The sequence below is a fragment of the Gadus chalcogrammus genome, chromosome 1, assembly GCF_026213295.1.
Source record: "Gadus chalcogrammus isolate NIFS_2021 chromosome 1, NIFS_Gcha_1.0, whole genome shotgun sequence".
Classification (NCBI taxonomy): domain Eukaryota; kingdom Metazoa; phylum Chordata; class Actinopteri; order Gadiformes; family Gadidae; genus Gadus; species Gadus chalcogrammus.
In genome coordinates this window covers 16,053,877-16,073,013 of record NC_079412.1, presented here as the reverse complement: position 1 = coordinate 16,073,013, position 19,137 = coordinate 16,053,877, and the positions used below count along the sequence as shown (strand labels likewise).

Sequence of the window (19,137 nt, the reverse complement as noted above, 5' to 3'; positions counted from 1 at the left end):
GTCTTAATTACAGTGACACACTATAACATGCAAGCAGTTAGCATAGTTGTCCTAAACCCACTGACAATACTGTTACACCAGCCTTAAAGGTGGTATAACTGAGAGTTGTAAAGAGACAGTGAGCAGAGAAGAGCAATATTAAAAAAAATAAAAGAAAGATTTAAAAACAATAAACAACCCAAAAACATCCCCTCCTTCTCTGCTCCCTCCTTCCAACATTTCTCAGCCATTAACAAGTATTGCATTCACGCATCTGTGATTGACAGCAGGCTCGTTGGATTCCCGAACCGATCGGGGAAGAGAAGCCCTGATTGGTCCGAAATGAGCCGGGAGTGGTTTAAAATCAAAATAGTCTCATACAGAGGCAGTCGCGCAGTCAACCAGAACATATCTCACAGAGCACTTCACTCGTTAATAGCTGAAGGGTGGCTGTGGCATTTCAAACAAATTACACTCAAATAATAGCCCTTGAATCTTACCTCAAGCCTCTTTAACTGCGGAATCCAAAGTTGCCCCGATCACCTCTTGATTCAGCACACACAAATATATATGTATTATGTGGCTATTACCAAACATAATTTGTTAAAAGACTACGGGCCTATGATGCGATTCTGTGGAGGTTAACCAGGAGTCTGGCTGTAGTAATGTTGATTTTTTTCGCAATATTTTGTGGAAAATTTCATTATTCCAACACGGACCACTTAGCTCAGCTCAATAAAATAAGTATTCTGTCTTCTCAGTTTAATTATGAATGCTCCATATGGCTTGCCTTAACTCTACATCTTCTTCTCTGTCTGTGAGCCTGGAGAGCCTGAGATGCTTTAACACATAGCCCGGAGACTTAAACACACTCAATACACCATTGTTGTACATTAATTGCATTAGCAGCAAAAAAGACAAATCCAAGCTTGTTCCACAGTTTTCCTAATGGGCCATGAGCAAACACATCTAATTGGTCTTCTCAAAGTTACACACACATACACCCCTAATCTCACTCCCACAGCTACACAACTCAAGCGCAGCAACAATAAGATAGGATTTCTGTCAGGGGAAAGTATTTTCTTTGAGCAATTTTAAATAATAATAGCCCAAAAAAAAAGAAAACCCAGGAACTGGAAATGCTGGTTCTTAAATAGTGAGATCCATTGTTTCAGCGGTTTCCTGTGGGTCCCAGGACATCCCATCGGTCAACACTGGACTCTCCGCTTACACCAGAGTGGGCTTCCACTGCACAGTCCATTATCCTGCACTGAGGGGAAGAGCGCCTGATGGAGCTGAACTCTGGGAAAGATGCTGTGGAGGAAAAATAAGTTAATTGCATTCTCCCTGCTCTAAGTGATGGGATTCACTCGGCTCTCTGGGAATTTCTGACCAGCAGCCGTTAGCCTCCCGCTATTAGCCGGCCATTAGTCTGGCTGGGACCTTTTGAAGTTAGCTCACATGAAACAGAGAGGCTTGGCTCGAAGAATGATCATTGTAAACAATAGACCGGGTTTCAGGTTGAAAGATGGACATCTGTAGATCATAAAAAGGCTAGAGTGTGCGTTGATGTTTCAGTGCGTGTGTGTGTGTGTGTGTGTGTGTGTGTGTGTGTGTGTGTGTGTGTGTGTGTGTGTGTGTGTGTGTGTGTGTGTGTGTGTGTGTGTGTGTGTGTGTGTGTGTGTGTGTGTCCTGTGTGTGTGTGTGTGTGTGTGTGTTTTTGTACCTGTCTTCGTTCATTAATCATATTTGGAAATGTAATACCAAAGGACACCGTACGTTGTTATGAACCAGCAGCGATTTCACCCTGACAAGAACCCCTTTGCTTTTGGACACCATCAGAAGCCAAACAAAGCAGCGGAACACCCACTGGTTGTGGGAGTGGGCCTGTCTGCTTTATGACGCGCATCTCTCCGACCAAGACTGTGCACATCTTTTGCTTCCCACTACGATGCCTGCAATCAGCCTAGCAGAGGAGTCAAACAGAGACAACATGAAAGTAATCCCAGCGCACCCCTGTATAGGTCTCTGGAGTGGCCCTAACCCTTCTGTAATTACACAGCCTGCCAGGCCACATCCTAAAGCTGGCTTCACATATGCCCATTCATACCCCTTCATTTCATGGGCTTATGGCGTCTACAGTGAAGCCACAACAGAAGGTGTGTTTTGACCGTCATCTGAAGCTGAAGTCAAACTGTAACTGTAACTTTACCTTGTGAACAAAAATCTGTAAGTCATTCATAATTTGTTTCTCTAGTAAGGGTTGTTGGAACTGACTGGGGTTTTACCAGGGTTATCTAAGGTAATATGATGTTGAATGTGATTCCCTCTTCAGTCAAGTCCACCATATTAAAAGAATAGAACCATTGCGCCAAAAGCCTAGCTAATGTTGACCCAGATGTCTCTCTAGAGCCCGCTGACAAAATAGCAGCCGATTCCAAACATCTGAGTCTCATTGGTCACACTATGTGAATACACTGGTGTAGAATATTTTCCCTAACCAGGCCTTGTAAGTATAAACAATACAAACATGATATGAGACATGATATGAGTATGAGGTTAGCAAATGTAAGGCTGCTGAGTCAATAAACAGACACATGGCATCATGGGTAACGTTGGTATAATGGAAGAGCAAAAGACAAACATGAGCATTCTCAACCGCACACACAAAGACCGGCAGTGTGTCCCGCTTAAATGCACTTCTTCTGCTTGATTCTAAATATAGTTGGAAGAGACATGCTTTCATTACTTTGTATTACTTTCCTTTGTGTAGTGGGCAAGGACGGGAGAGGATGATGGCAAAAAAAGGGAGGGAAAATATGCTAAATATAGAATATATGAAAGACCAAAGGAAGGATCTGACAAATATACACACACTTATCATATTTAACAGTGCACGCATAATGAACGGCGTTATTCAAAGATTCACAAGAGACAACAAGAGACTAGGATCACTAAATTGCCTGAACTCACTCACTGAATAAGATGTTGCTGACAGATTTGTTTACCTTCGCATAACATCTCTGGACTCTTGTGCCATACTGATTCATGGGGGCAGGTATAATACGTATTTAACCTCGTATAGGTCAGCTCACTTTAGTGTAAAATCTCTCAATCACTGGATGCGATGAACATGTTTTGATGAAAATACTTGTTCAGGCCATTCTATCATGTCTTTCCCTTTTTCACTTGGTGTGTAAACATACTTGGGGCCATATTTTTATTCTGTGTCTGATCCATGTGTCACTCGGTGGTATGCAAGCCTTTCCATCAGTCCTGGCTGGCCCTGTTAAATGTCACTGGCTGCCTTGTATGTCGCACACAAAATACTTCCCTGCCATTACAGTGCCCCTCTGCTGTGGGAGCCTGTGATGACCCCTAGGCTAGGAGACAGAGAGGAGACAGCCAGAGCCACCTTCGCTACATAAAAGCAGACTGCTGCAGAGATCAGTCTGCCCAGTGATCTGGGACCAGTGCTTCATCAGCAGCCGGAAGACACATAAATCCAGAACAAAAGCCTTCAAAGACTGTTAGGTCGCTCTTTGAAGCATTAGTGAAGCAGGTGGTACGTAGTGAATTCATTGTGAATTCAGCATTTATAAAGCATTCATAATTCATAATCAGTTGTACATTATTAAGAAGATTATGTTCAATGGTTTATAAGATCATTTATGAAGAGTATGCTGATGATTTACAAACATTTACAAAGTATTAATAATGCTTTATAAACACTTAAAAATGTTGCACCTCAAGATAAATACAGGCAGTTACAAACCATTAGTTAAGTCTTTTGTGTAAGCTCATCCGAAGTGAGGACTAAATGTACCTTACTACTGTACTTTGGCATTCCCAAACTTTAAATATATTTTTTTATATTAAGATAGAAACAAAGATCACTTTAGATAAGCGCACACAAGATACCTAACTGCTTCTTATTTAACTACCTAAACTAACAATGAATTGCAGCATTATTACGTGATTGTAAACATTGCATTATAAATTGTTTTTTAAATCATAAACATGTGCTTCATGAATGATATTATGAACGATTATCTAATTATCTTATTAATAATGTTTAACAGATTATGAATATATTTCGTATGAGTATTCATGTATGAACAATGCTTCAGAAAGGAGACACGATATGGTTTATCTGCTCAAGTAATCTGGCAAAGTTCATACTAAAAAGTTGATGTTGATTCGTGGGTTTTCCTTTGAAGGAGCTCCCAAATAGTGTGGGGCGGCAAAAGACAGAACCTAAATATCAGCTTAATTTATTTGCAAAAGCCGCACTGAGAATCATGATGTGGTGAAGGACTGACTAAACCAATACATGACCCATTTCTTGGTTCTCCATACAGTGATAAAGACAACATTAATTAACATTTGTGGAACACCCACGGTGTACAAGAATAGCCATTCTAACTGAAGGGTTATTCATCTTGTAGATACAGAGCCTCCTATTTCTGTGTGTGTGTGTGTGTGTGTGTGTGTGTGTGTGTGTGTGTGTGTGTGTGTGTGTGTGTGTGTGTGTGTGTGTGTGTGTGTGTGTGTGTGTGTGTGTGTGTGTGTGTGTGTGTGTGTGTGTGTGTGTGTGTGTGTGTGTGTGTGTGTGTGTGTGTGTGTGTGTGTGTGTGTGTGTGTGAGCATTATATCCAAGGCATATGGGGACAGTAACTCCCCCTATCATTTGCTCATGGGAGCAGAGATAACTAGAGGCTGCTTACTGTTGGACTAACTTGACCTCTCTGCCATTCAACTATGCTGTCTACTTAAGCATCTCATTTTGTTCCTGATGAGTCAGGTTAACCCTTGTGTATTTGTTAGGATTCAAAAATAACTATTGTGTAAGTAAACATGTGGTAGTCAATTCCCTTTTGTAGCTATTTGGGAACATTTTTCCCACACATTTCTCTTATGTTCATTTAAGTGACAGTCCTGCTGGAGTGACTTTGTGTTTCTTAGCTTCATAACAAACTACTGACTGACTGATACTCTTATATCTATCCTGAGAAGATGAGAGGTAGACATCTGAGCCATGCAGCAAAACCTGCTTGGCACAGTGGGGACTGAACGCCTTGAGTGTCTGTGTGTGTCTGGGAAAGGACAGACACGCCAGCAGGAGAGAAAGCTGGTCAAGGATGCATCATTAGGTTATCTCGAATGAAGGAACGACAACGCCACATTACGATCAGAGATATCTAGTTCCCATCTGGTTCAGAGGTCACAGAGGGTTCGTATATAGAGTTTCAGGTTACGGCTTTAACAATTCAGTGCACGGTGGTTCAACACAGTGTCAGACGACCGTCGGACCTACTGTCTTACAAAGAGGCTAAACCGAAGTCATTGTGATTTCTTTATCACCCGCCCTTCGTCTGGGCTTGATCTGCAAGCGTGGGAATGCCGTCGTGCCAGGGAGAGGACAATGCAACAGCCTAGTGGTGTTGATCACTCAGTCTCAATAACCCTGATAGTCCAAGGCGTCGCACTGAGGGAGACTCCTCGGGGTATAGAGTTACATAACATGAGGAACATGCTGCTGCTGATCTGCTGTAATGCACACATTCAGCGTGATCCTCCAAAGGAAGCTAGAAATGACCCAAATACACACGCACATTCTCACTCGCTAAGACTCACAGACATACAAACTCTCACACACACATCAGTCCACAAGCACACACACACACCAGTTCTCACATTTATACACGCATACACACACACACACACACAAACATACACTTTGGAGATGCGCAGTAGATAGAAAAAGAGAGACATGGTTAGAGAGACAGGATTTGAGAGGGGGAGAGAGGGTGGGGGTCAAAATGTGTGCATTCGATTACAGAGAGAGAGAGAGAGAGAGCAAGAGAGAGAAAGAGGGGGAGGATAGAGAGATTTACAGGGCGTAAGCGAGGGAGCTTACATGTGCTGGACAGGCGAGCTGGCCAGGCTTCTGTCTGCTCTGACCCCCTTGCCACTCTGGTTCCAGGTTGAACTCTGACCTCTCACCTCTAACCGTGTCAACGTCCCTGCCACGGCTGCACAGCCCGACGGTCATCTGCCCCCACCCCAACCATACTCCCCCTTGCCGGAACCCCACCTCCTCCACCTGAGAAGGTATTCTTCTGCATCTCCATGCCCACCGCCTCCCTTCATTCGCACCTATCTGGGCATGCCTGTCGGTATGCCCAGATAATGGGGCCTTCTGTGGAGCAGCAGCAGCAGACCGAGGGCTCTCCAAGGGCCGAGAGAAATAGAGGTTAGTAGGTAGTAAAGAGTGGTGACGTACAGCTTAAACACATTTCAGGTAACCTGAATAGCGTTTCGAGTTTTCAAGCAAATGGACAAATCAAGTTTATCAGAAGACAAAAATAGAATCTGTTCCTCTTTTTTATCTTTGTACAACAGCTCTATGAGGAAGTTGAAGGATTCGTTTTAAACATCCCATAAATCATTAATCAGGAATAATAGCGGAGTGATGAGAGAGGGATCAAGACACACCATCATTTCGTCGTTACGGTTCCAAGCAAATAAGAAAGGGATTATGGTCACAACCTTGGTTTCTGCAGTACAGACGCAAGCACTGACTGTCTCACTCACTCACTCACACACACACACACACACACACACACACACACACACACACAAACACACACACACACACACACACACACACACACACACACACACACACGCACACACACACACACACACACACAAACACAAACACACACACACTATTACCAACAATCATTTGAAAACATTGATTTGGAACATACATCTGTCTCTGCTCCTATGTAAGGGGAATTATAACCCATCTCTCAACACAACTTTGACTAAGTGGAACCACACCATCCCATAGAGATGTCTGGTTCCCAGGGTGGTAATGACATTAGCAGAGAGAGAAAAGGACAGCTTCCAGCTTTGATTTAGGACCTCCCACCTTTTTCACCGTTTAAACTTTCAGCAGTTTAAACAACTGGACTTGTACCCACTGGATGACACAGACGCACACACCTACACACAAACATGCATGCACACATGCACGAACGCACAGACACACTCAAACACACACACAAACACACACGCAGACACACAAATAACCTTCTCCACCTGTTTCAGGCTGCCTGTCATGCCTGTAGAGAGATTACCTTGAGTTGGTCACAGGCCTACACACGCACGCCCGCAGCACACACAAACACACACACACACAGAGGATGCATGGGAACCCGTGGCACAGGGTCCAAACTCAGTGATAAAAGCCTTCTCCTTGTAGAACCACTCCCTCTCTGTTCGGTAAAGTCACAGACTCAGTTCAGCACTTCATTATCATATTAATTGACACTAATTTCAGGTGCATGTGTCTTCAAATAACATCGGCAGCATATGTCTACAAACCCATCGTCATCATGACAACATTGTTTTGCTTAGCCTTAGCCGTAAGTGCCAACACTAATTAATCCACTAAGGACTAAAATGTTAATAGCAACACAGCCTTAATCTGTTTAGATCACATTAACCAGTATCAACCCACTGTACCGTTTTATAGGACATGCAGCAAATAAATACTCTCTCCCTCCCTATATTGTCTTTTGGAAACCTTTTACTACTGTGACTAACTAGGATGCATTATTTTATGAGGGTATTCCGAATTAAGTAGATTGATAACTACTATACGATAAATACTATAGCTGGTAATACCAGCCTGTTGTTATAAGCAGGACGGAGCCTGATCCTTTTCTGTGTCACTCGGTGCACAGATTCAGCAAGATAGGCTTTCTTGTGAATAGTGAGGCTCATGACAATATTTGGTCGGGTCTTTACTTGCTGAGCTCCCTCGCTGTACATTTGCATTAATATTCACTTATTCAACTTTAATTTAAAATAAATTAGATGGTTCAATGCCTAGCTGCAATGAGGGATATCAAAGTAATTTTATGTCAGATGCACCATATAATAAAAAATTGTGGAAAATTGTGAATTCTTACTACAAGGCAAGGGTTCATCGAGTTAGTAGCCTAGAATCTTTTTGAAAGACACACTGGAGTTATTGAAAATATAAATAAAAGATTTATATTTTCAGAGGGGGTGAGAGGTAATTTACATTTGACATTATACCTGCAGGTAAATTAACAGTCTAAGAGCATCCATGTCAGGAGGATACACAGAGTTGGTGTTTTAAGCATGTAGGAGCGGTCCATCAACCACACTCAGGGCGGGGTCCTAACAGCTCATGAGCAACCTGAGTATCTAGAGATGGACTGAGGCGCCGGAGAGGACTAGAAGGGAGATCAACATGATAGGACACCTGCTGAAGATCCTCACCAACCTTTCACCTGTAATTAGGCATTATCCTTTCCAAATGTGTTACCTAAGAGTGGCTTGGCAAACAGTTCTCCCACCACACACAGTGGCTCAGAGTATGTGGGCGCTCATTAGTATTTGCTTGTCTGTCTGTCTGTCTCTATCTGTGTGTGCTGTGTGTGTCTGTGTATGTATGTGTGTGTGTGTGTGTGTGTGTGTGTGTGTGTGTGTGTGTGTGTGTGTGTGTGTGTGTGTGTGTGTGTGTGTGTGTGTGTGTGTGTGTGTGTGTGTGTGTGTGTGTGTGTGTGTGTGTGTGTGTGTGTGAGAGAGAGTGTGAGAGAGTAAGTCTGTGAGTGCGAGAGAGTCTGTGTGTGTGTGTGTGTGTGTGTGTGTGTGTGTGTGTGTGTGTGTGTGTGTGTGTGTGTGTGTGTGTGTGTGTGTGTGTGTGTGTGTGTGTGTGTGTGTGTGTGTGTGTGTGTGTGTGTGTGTGTTTATTAGGGAATAATCTATTATTACTAATCTACCACTCATGTTTTACTTAGTAACATTGCAGAACATATATGGTACAAGTTCCAGTTAACTGCATGGACAATGGAATTATCTATTAGAAAAGATATGGTAAGAACATAGTAATACCATGGAAACAAACAAGGCTTCGTAACCTAGTATTTAAGGATATGTACCATGACACTAGAGGAAACTGTTCCTGCAGAGGTTATTACGAAGTTAGTATTGCTGCAATTTTTCAACTTAAATAAAAACAATTCAGTAGTTTCTGAGGTAAATCTAATAAACATTCTATAAATGGGTGTAGCTATGAACAATAACTAAATAAGAAATAGTAATTTATTGGAAAGTACTATGTTAATTTGTAGATAGTACATACGGTAATTAAACCTGGGCTGTTACCAACATAAACCTTGGGTAACTACAATTGTAACTTGAATTGATGGGTAATAGAAGATTTGTTTCTAAGAATTGGTTGCCTACTTTCCTAGGAAGTACACAATTATATCTGAGTTATAAACATCCTAAAACAGTTACAACTACACGGTACTTAGTTGAGGTGATGGATAATAGTGGAGGTTTTTCTTAGTACTTCAGCTGTAGTTCCTCTGTATTTTCCTATTACCAGTGGTAATTACCCAATAATATACTACATTTACCATATATTTACCAGGTATATACCTAGTAATTAGGGGACTGTAAAAGGAAGGGTTACTGAAAACCTTAGTTATTTAAAGCTTAGACCCAACACTACTGAACCACAGGTCTGATTGCCTATATAACGAATGGTCGATTATTTTTCATGGCGACATCAATGGATTAGAAATGTTGGGGTAAAAATACATGTTTGGAAGACAGTCAAATACGCAAGCAAAAAAAATGGTAGTTTGTTTGCTGGAACGCCTGGCTTCTATTGCTTTACTTAAACACGTCTTGCAAAGTCTGGCAACACAGCTTGCTCTCTTTCACCAGCCCTGCCTCTCTACTTCCAATTGAATAGCCCTTGAATACCTTCAATGGTGAGCATTTGTGCTTGTGTGTGTGTGTGTGTGTGTGTGTGTGCGTGCGTGCGTGTGTGCATGCATGCGTGCGTGTGCATGTGTATTTTAAAACCCATGCTTACATCAGAACTGAAAGTGAAGTAGTGTGCGAGTAATATAGATTGTATTGGTGGCCATTCTGAGTCTGTGGCCTGCAGCTTTTATCACTTACAAGATTTATTTTAATGCAGTGTAGTGAGCATGAATTGCTTCTTCTCAGGCTATTTCAGTAGATAACTGCCATGAGACGTTTTACAAAGCAATGTTATAGTTGACAAAGCATGCTATAAATAGCTGTGGTTGACTTGTGGCTTATTATACACATTATTCTATAACCCCCCCAGACACACATGTCTGATGTATGACGTGTTTGCTACTGATGCAAGGATGTGAGAGGATGAGGAGGTTGGCTGAGTTACCAACTTGCTCGCTGAACATCTGCTTTTAATGCTTTATGTACTTTATGAAGGGCATATTAGGTGTAGGAAAGGATTCAATGTGTTATCTCTTGAAATGCAGTGTATTGCTGTGCACATTTTCATTAGCTTTTTTTCCAGCGAGATTCCCTCACAGATACTTTGTGAAAAGGTGAATTGACAAATTATATTAGTTTATTTTTATTCTGGTTTGGCATATAACTTGCTAAATTAATTTCCATAATGATGCAGAGTCTGGTTGGAACTAACTTCATGTGTGTGTGTGTGTGTGTGTGTGTGTGTGTGTGTGTGTGTGTGTGTGTGTGTGTGTGTGTGTGTGTGTGTGTGTGTGTGTGTGTGTGTGTGTGTGTGTGTGTGTGTGTGTGTGTGTGTGTGTGTGTGTGCATGCCTGCCTGGGTGTGTTTTTTATAGCATAGCCAAACTTCCCGTGTCCCTGTGGGGTAACACCTGTTTTCTGAGTATACAATGCACAGCATTATCTATCATTCAGACAAACACACACTGACTCACACACACAAGCACACAGATATAACTTCATCTTTAACTAATATTTCAAATAGCACAGTCAAATATACTGTATTTTATTGACGGAAGAAACAGAAACAAGCCTTTTAACATACAAAAGGTAAACTATCTCGTTCTATTCCATACATTTAAATAACTATAACAGAATATCTAGATGTATGCAGACAGATACAATATAAAATACAATATAACTTATCCTTTCCTTAACCAGGAGAGACCCAATGAGAGAAAAGACCTGGCAAAGCCAGAAAGAAACTAATTTACAGACATTAAAAACAAGGGCAATAAACTAATCACAAGCATGGTGAACTCAAATTCAAAAGAGAAATTCCTCGTAACCAGCTTTGTAACATGTAATAACATCCTAAGGATTCTGTCTCTAGTTCTTTCATTTTCAATCAACCCACACACAATAGTGAGTAGTGGCTAAACTAATGCATTTGCCCTTATAGTTTTCTCCACTGTGTCACCCCAGGTTTTTTATTGGAGCGTTACACTGATTTATCAACCGCGGTAATTCTCTGGGTAAGCCACCGCAACAGAGGGGTGTCACATACCCCCTTCTCAGGAATCTCTGGCATCCATCTCCCCAACCCTCTTCCCCCCCTAAAAAAAACCCAAGCAGACTGTCACCCTCCTCCCCCCGGGCTGGGGAGAGGGACACCTGGCTGAGGATCACAGAGTCACCAACACAGCATCCAGCTTACCTCAAACCTCAGGTGTCTTGCCTGGCTGCAGGAGTTCATACAAAGGTCAGCATAGACAACACACTATAGCTCCACTAGGCCCATCACAATATAAATTTGAAATCATGGTTTATGCAGAGAAAATACTAAAATAGCAAAGGAACATGTAATTAACTGTGTTGAGGCTCAGCCACTTAATCTGTGGTTTCACCTTGCATCCTGGCATGCCATTGAGGGACTGACTTTTAACGACGGCTGTGTGTCATTGAAACCCTGCCAGCACCAAGCCAGATCACTGATAGTGGCCCGGGCTTGAGCTAAGTAAAGCTTGGAGACATAGATAAGGCATTGGCTTATCGGTTCAAAGTCCCATACTGCAATTCCTGTACAGTATTGCTGTTGCTAAAGAGAAACAAATGTGTGATGTGAAGTTAGTACTAATTGTAGTTGTTAGAAGTTGTTAACAATCCTTTCTGTTTACGCTGTGTGAACGTGCCTCTAGGAAGGCATAAGTGTAAACATGAATGGCCCAAATATTGAATCGTACAATACAGGGTTCAGCCTTTTTGTTTTGCCGCTGAATATTCACATCGGAAAGATTTACTCTCTATCACCAGGATTATTTTCTCCTTTCACACACAGTTGACACTTTCAAGAACATTGTAACATGTTCAATAGTCTCCCCTCAATACCATGGCCCAAAGAACTTCAAGTGATGTTCAAACAGTGCCAAACAAACACCTGCGCAGAGGCACACACACATCCATCAATTTACAATCTTCAAAGTCAATGCTGCAGGAATTTCTTTGAAATATTCCATCTCTCCTCAAAGACTGCTTGGTACCTTTGTTATGCAGCCATTATACATAGGTTAGAGGAGACAGCCAATGCATTCCATGGAGGACACACCTGAAGGCCTTGGAATATCTGGCCGCTCCAATCTACCTACCTAGCAGACAGCCATAGAGTATCCCCTTACCGACACACACTGGACGCGGTAACCGGACCTCCAAGCATTATTGGAAGAGAGGGAGAGAGAGAGAGAGAGAGAGAGAGAGAGAGAGAGAGAGAGAGAGAGAGAGAGAGAGCGAGAGCGAGAGAGAGAGAGAGAGAGAGAGAGAGAGAGAGAGAGAGAGAGAGAGAGAGAGAGGAGAGAGAGAGAAGAGAGAGAAAGAGGGTAGAGAGAGAGAGACGGAGAGAGAGAGAGAGAGAGAGAGAGAGAGAGAGAGAGAGAGGAGAGAGAGAGAGAGAGAGAGATCTGCCCAGTCCGGGGTTAATAGCACCTGCTCAGGGGCCTCGGTGCTACTGATGCATGCAGGGAGCTCGAGCAGACTGAGGAACAATGGAGAGTGTTGTGAAGAGGGCTAGTCTGCCGCTCAGGTACACCGTGATTGAGTTGACCATCGAATAAGAGTCAGGAAGAGTCTGCTGACTCACAAGGGAGGACGATAGGCCAAGACACCGAGACGGAATAGGCCTCCACATCTTTTTCATGTTTATAATTGAATGCAGGATGTGTAAAAAGTTTCCATCTTAAACCTTATTATTTGGCAGTGTAAGGAGACATTATTGCTAGATATTCTATGACCACAGGTCAGAGTTAGAAAGACCAACCACTAGGGCATCTGATGGCCCTACAGCAAAGCAGCAGGGCAAACACAGCACTCTGATTTCGACCGGCTGTTATGTAACATGGTTAATGATCTTCCAAGACTGCCATTGTTGGCCTTGTTAAGTGAATACACAATGTTTGTATGCGCAATGTGGGTCCATAATTGATTGTGTGTGTGCGTGTGCATGCGTGTGCGTGCATGCGTGTGCATTTGTGCGTGTGCGTGTGCGTGTGCGTGTGTGTGTGTGTGTGTGTGTGTGTGTGTGTGTGTGTGTGTGTGTGTGTGTGTGTGTGTGTGTGTGCCTGGAAACCAGCTGTATAAAGTAATTACAGAATACTGTTTTTGGTAGAGTGAAAAAAAAAGAAAAAGGAAAAGCATTGTCTCCAAGCTGGAGCCCTCTCATCTTGAGGCCATATAGCGAGCTACCGGTCCTGAGCTCTCAAACCGAGTTAAGAGAGATAACAAATAAACAACAGAGCCAAAGAGAAATTAGTCTGGACACTGACAAAATGCAGACGATGTAATTAGAAGCCCCATCCTGCCAGTTCCAGAAGCCTTCTTGAGCAGACGCACAGCAGACCAAGCGGGCAACGGGTCAAGCCAAGGGAACTTGCGAGGGGCACTTCCACAAATAACCCCAGCTGCCCGGGAGCGGGGTCAAGTAAACATGGGGTCTGTCAAAGTGTTGGTCCGATGCTATTGTTTGGCAGATTATAGACCGCATGCCATTCATTCACAAACCAGGGTTCACTGTCAGACATTTGGATGTACTACGAGTTGCCCAGTGTCTGTGAGAGGTCATACCAAAATGTTATTTTTCCCAATTCATAAATGAGTGAAGCAATGTTTTCATTGTGCTAGCCAGTTTAGCCATTATGACTAATGGCAAATATCATATCATGATGTTCATCATGTTATTATGGCCAAGTGAAGCCATGGATGACAACCCTAACCAAGTATGAACACTGTGTCAAATTGTATCTACAAAATGCTTCCTTGTGGGATCTCTCCTACTCTCTGTCTCTACCTCCCCATCTGCTCTCTCTCTCTCTCTCTCTCTCTCTCTCTCTCTCTCTCTCTCTCTCTCTCTCTCTCTCTCTCTCTCTCTCTCTCTCTCTCTCTCTCTCTCTCTCTCTCTGTCTCTCCCTTCCTTCCTCTCTCCCTCCCTTCCGTCCTTGTTGTGGATTTAATGACATTATTGAACTTTGCTCTTAGTTCATTTCAGGGACTTTGTTTTAGTAACATGACATGGCGCTGAGATCATGACTTACCTTGGCGGACAGTTTTCAAACTGACAGCTCCCTTGCAGCTCTCAATCATAGTCAATATGTCATAGGTGGGTAAACCCGGTACAGGTTGACCCCCAACTTCCAAAAGTAATTCTCCTTCGTGGAGTTTCCCTCTCTGAAAAACGACAGCATCCTCTCGTACGTGTCCAATGTATGAAAACTCTCCATTCTCTGCTCCCCCGTCCAGCTCCACATGCAGCCGCCCTACTCCGTCTCGTCTAACTGCGCACTCGTTTACTTTTGTAATCCAGTGGTTCTTTTTCTGAATTACTTTTGACATGTTGGTGATCTGGACCCAAACGAAATCTGATCGTTTCCTGGAATGGCATTTAAAAACAACAACAAAACAACAACAAACACACGCTTCAAATTATGAATCTCCAAAGGTCTCAGGTCGCTCAGTCATAAATCCAAACAGGAACAGTTTCACTCTTCTTCTTAACCACGGCATACTTCCAAAGAGTTTGAGATGCAGGTATCCCATTGACTCAAAGTCACGGTCGAGGCGACTTCAGTTGTTTTTCCTGAATTTACATCTTAATTCAATCTACTCCACAAACTAGTCCAACGATTTATGTTTCTATTTATAGTCTCGCACTATGTTTCCTTAACTTTGTAATCGTAAAACCGTTCACATCGTGGCTGTCCGGTTGGCATTCCCGTTCCCACACACAAACACCGCCACACGCACACACACACGCACACACAGACTCGACCGCGGCGCCTTTAAGCAGGTAACTTGACAGTTCATCCTACTTGTTCTGGAGCCCGGAATCGAGAGACGTTGTAAAAAGGGCGCATGCGTGCAGCGGTTATTCTCTTAGAGCGGTACAAGTAGAAATCCTCTCCTGCACCTACTGGGTCCTAAAGCTCCTCGGCTGATGGTTTTGCTTTTCCTCAACGCGGATTAGGCTCCGCTACAGCGATCTCCGGATTTTATCCCCTTGGGAGATTTGACTCATTACCATAAATATTGACGTGTAGGAAACAGCACATAAACAACAGGAATGGGCCTCCATGGCTGATTAACACTTTTGTGTTTTTACATCAGCACTGATTTACTTTCAACTTTAGTAGAAGTATAGTTTATGGAAACGTATTACTATATTAGTAGGCTATATACTTTGATTGAATACGTTTATATTGAATATATGACTAATTGAGTTTTAGCACCTTTTTATTTTTTATTAAGTCTAGTATCACCTTTGCGAAGCACTTCGGCTACCTGGTCATGTGACTTCATGGACTAAAGGTGCCAAATTCTACGTCTACGTCTAATTAATCTCCTCGAGTAGCCTGACCTGGGAGTCAAGACAAGATGACATCTTATCCTCACGATGACCCAGAGCTTTAGCTACAAACACAGCCCGTTGGCAGACCCTTCAGCTCATCTCTATAAGTCCTGCCACAGCATATGTTAACATTTTTAAATGGAAACCTTTTGAACTACAGAAGTATTATCCAACAGCGTTTAGCAACTGGGAATGTCGATTTCAGTGGCTATTATTTAAAAAAATTAAAAATTCTCAGGAAGAAGAAAAATAGTGTCCATGGAAACGTGCTAAACCTAATTTAATATTATATCAATATTTAATGCATATTGAATTATCGTATGTGTGCTTTTGCAAACATGAATCATGAGACAAACTAATGCTGTTGAGGACAGAAGTGCAAAGTGTCCCCAGACGATTCAGGACAGTAATTTGTACTCCAGTGCTTGAATGCCAGAGCGCTGGCCTGAATGTTATTGTATGAAAGGCCGCTTTCCATCCCATTTCATTTCAATGTTGGAGGGCTGAGAGCTCACATGGCCAGTGAGCAGCAAATGGGAGGAGGAGCCTGCTGTACTCTCATGCTACCTCTGCTTCTGCTTCAAATGTATTACTCTCAGTGGGACGTGGTGTGTGTGTGTGTGTGTGTGTGTGTGTGTGTGTGTGTGTGTGTGTGTGTGTGTGTGTGTGTGTGTGTGTGTGTGTGTGTGTGTGTGTGTGTGTGTGTGTGTGTGTGTGTGTGTGTGTGTGTGTGTGTGTGTGTGTGTGTGTGTGTGTGTGTGTGTGTATCTGTGCGTGCAAATCCACGCCTATGAATACTGCAGCTTACATGAAGTTCAGAATACACTAGAGGGCACATAACTCAACACATATTCATCTCATCTTTCTGTGAGAGTGGTGGGGGAAAAAATGAAAACGTACCCACTGCCAGTCACATGGTCTATGACATTCTGTGCAGGACAGAGTTGTCTGGAAACTGCTGCTGGCCAATACATGTCACATACATCTAGGCCAATGATGACTGGTAGGCTGAGCACTGCTTATCCTACAGCATGCAGTGGGACTGTATGTACGGCCTGAGTCGGGGTATGCACACACCGCCACGTTTGCTGGCAGTTTGCGGGGTCTAGGTGCGCCATAACCTATGTTTGCTTTCTCGTTACCTACTTTTTTCTTCTTTTAATACGATTTTTATAAGAAGTCATTGTGAAAGTGCTATTAAAAGAGATATAAGGATAATCATATTTAATCACAAAATATGCATTGCATAAGAAAACGCTCAATTTTGTTCATCATTGTAGATAATAATACATTCATCTTGTATAATTTAATCTTTTTTTAAAGCATATCCCTATATCTTTAATCATATCTGTTTAGGAATTCCAACTGAGATTTGTGACTATTAACTATTTTAATATGACCAACATAAAAGCAGTTGGTACCAGAATATTTATACATGTCAAGGGTCAAGCTATAGTCAAGCTTTCGGTGTTGTGTAAGGGTCTCTCTCTCTCTCTCTCTCTCTCTCTCTCTCTCTCTCTCTCTCTCTCTCTCTCTCTCTCTCTCTCTCTCTCTCTCTCTCTCTCTCTCTCTCTCTCTCTCTCTCTCTCTCTCTCTCTCTCGCGCGCTTTCCCTGACAGAACTATATGTTTGCCAAATGCACTGGAATGTTGTAAGTAAATAAAATATTAACCCCCAAGCAAACAATGTATTAATCTGAGTGGCCACTAGGGAGTACAAGAAATTTACTTTGAGGGGTAAAGAAAGAAATATACATATTGCATTTGTGTGGTTGCAAGTGAGAAATATAATAGGCACACCTCCTTCACATAGATCACACTTCCTTCACATATTTCAAAATTCATACACGTTCATAAAGGCTTATCTTTTGATTTGATTTGATGTTTCCATAGTGTTAGATCTCTGTTGACTTGGTGAAGCTGATTCTGTTGTGGGTTGGGTTTGGGGGCCGTCATCTTGTGCTCGTGAGAGTGTTTAGGGTAATTCATCCCAACAGCCTGTCACTAGTGTTTTGTCTAAGACCTGTCTCTGTTCCTTGAGCAACACACAGCAAGTAACACAAGGTGCCCAGACTAATACACACTAGGTTGATATGTTGGCTCACAGTTTCAACAGGTCCTCCATCGTTCAGGCTGTGGTTTATTAAATCGTAGATAAGCCGCGGGTTACGGAAAATATATTTTCTAATGATTCCAAATCCTTTTCTGTGATAACCAAAAGAACACAACATACAAGTCTTTCTCGTAGTAAAATAACGAGAAACAGAAGTTTGAAAAGTTTGAAAGCCTATGGGAAATGGAGATGGCTTTGGGCTTCGTTTATCTGTTTAATAATGCAGGCGTAACCAGCTTATTGCTGCATTCCAGATATCTCCCACCACATGGTGCCGAGCATCTTCTACTGGAACCTGGAAAAGCCTTGTCGTCAATGTTTGCATTTTTAAAAGCATAAATGATGGATTCCGTGAAGTAGTCGCAAGTTGAAATATTGCGACACTTTACTGACTTGTTAATGGGATAATAAATGGGAGCGTAAAATGGCAAACATGAGTGCCCTGGGAGGGGGGAGGGACACCGGAAAGAATAGGATATATAAAGATAGCTTTGAGACAATTAGGGTAAGGGCAACTGTCAAAGACTCATTTCAGAAGGAAATGGGTCTCTGTCATGTATTGGATCCCCCCCAGCACACACATACACACACACACACACACCCACCCACCCACCCACACACACACACACACACACACACACACACACACACACACACACACACACACACACACACACACACACACACACACACACACACACACACACACACACACACACACACACACACACAAACACACCCACACACATCCTTGCCATTGTTGCATAAGATGCATGTAAGGCTATGGCCCTGCAACCTGAGTCCCGGTTCCTTGTTTCTTGTTCCTTCTCCTTCACTGGGTCCGAGCCACACATTCACACTGTAGCCATTGTATTATTTAAACATTAGACATTCTATTGCATTATTCATTGTGATTGTTCTACAAACAGAGAACATGAAGGCAATTAAAGAAAGAACGGTTGAATTTGAGGGCCAAGCTAAGGCAAGCCGAGTACACAGCCGCTTGAGCTCTAGTTGCAGAAACACAAAAAAAAATATGCATACCGAGTAACATCAATTACACTCGGTTGTCAATTTCTGGCATATGTAAATAAAAATAATGAAATTGTCCATCTGTATCGATTCTTGTATCAACAGTTCCGTTAAATAAAATTGAAAAAAATGCATAACGGAAAACTGCTAAGCAAACATTGGGCCTATTCAAAAGTTCCTCACTCAGAGGATGTTTGGTGGAGAAGAGGATGCGGACATTTCTTGTGCAGGAAGTGACAGAGCCAGGGGAGAATACCAGAGATACTTTTTGCATAGGGATATCCTCTGCACACAATGATGTCATGTGTCCAAGGTAAACACTCA

General features: G+C 42.5%; 1 protein-coding gene across 9 annotated transcripts in view; it reads right to left on the bottom strand.

Moving 5' to 3' along the window:
• The window catches only part of LOC130384121 (membrane-associated guanylate kinase, WW and PDZ domain-containing protein 1-like), a 77,448-nt gene extending 62,302 nt beyond the window's left edge, over window positions 1-15,146 (bottom strand). For all 9 annotated transcript variants that reach the window (XM_056592198.1, XM_056592171.1, XM_056592206.1 and 6 more), the window contains exon 1: window positions 14,360-15,146. In XM_056592198.1, the coding sequence (XP_056448173.1) occupies window positions 14,360-14,657 (298 nt within the window). In that variant the 5' untranslated portion in view covers window positions 14,658-15,146. The remainder of the gene's footprint in view (window positions 1-14,359) is intronic.
• Window positions 15,147-19,137: the final 3,991 nt, after the last annotated feature.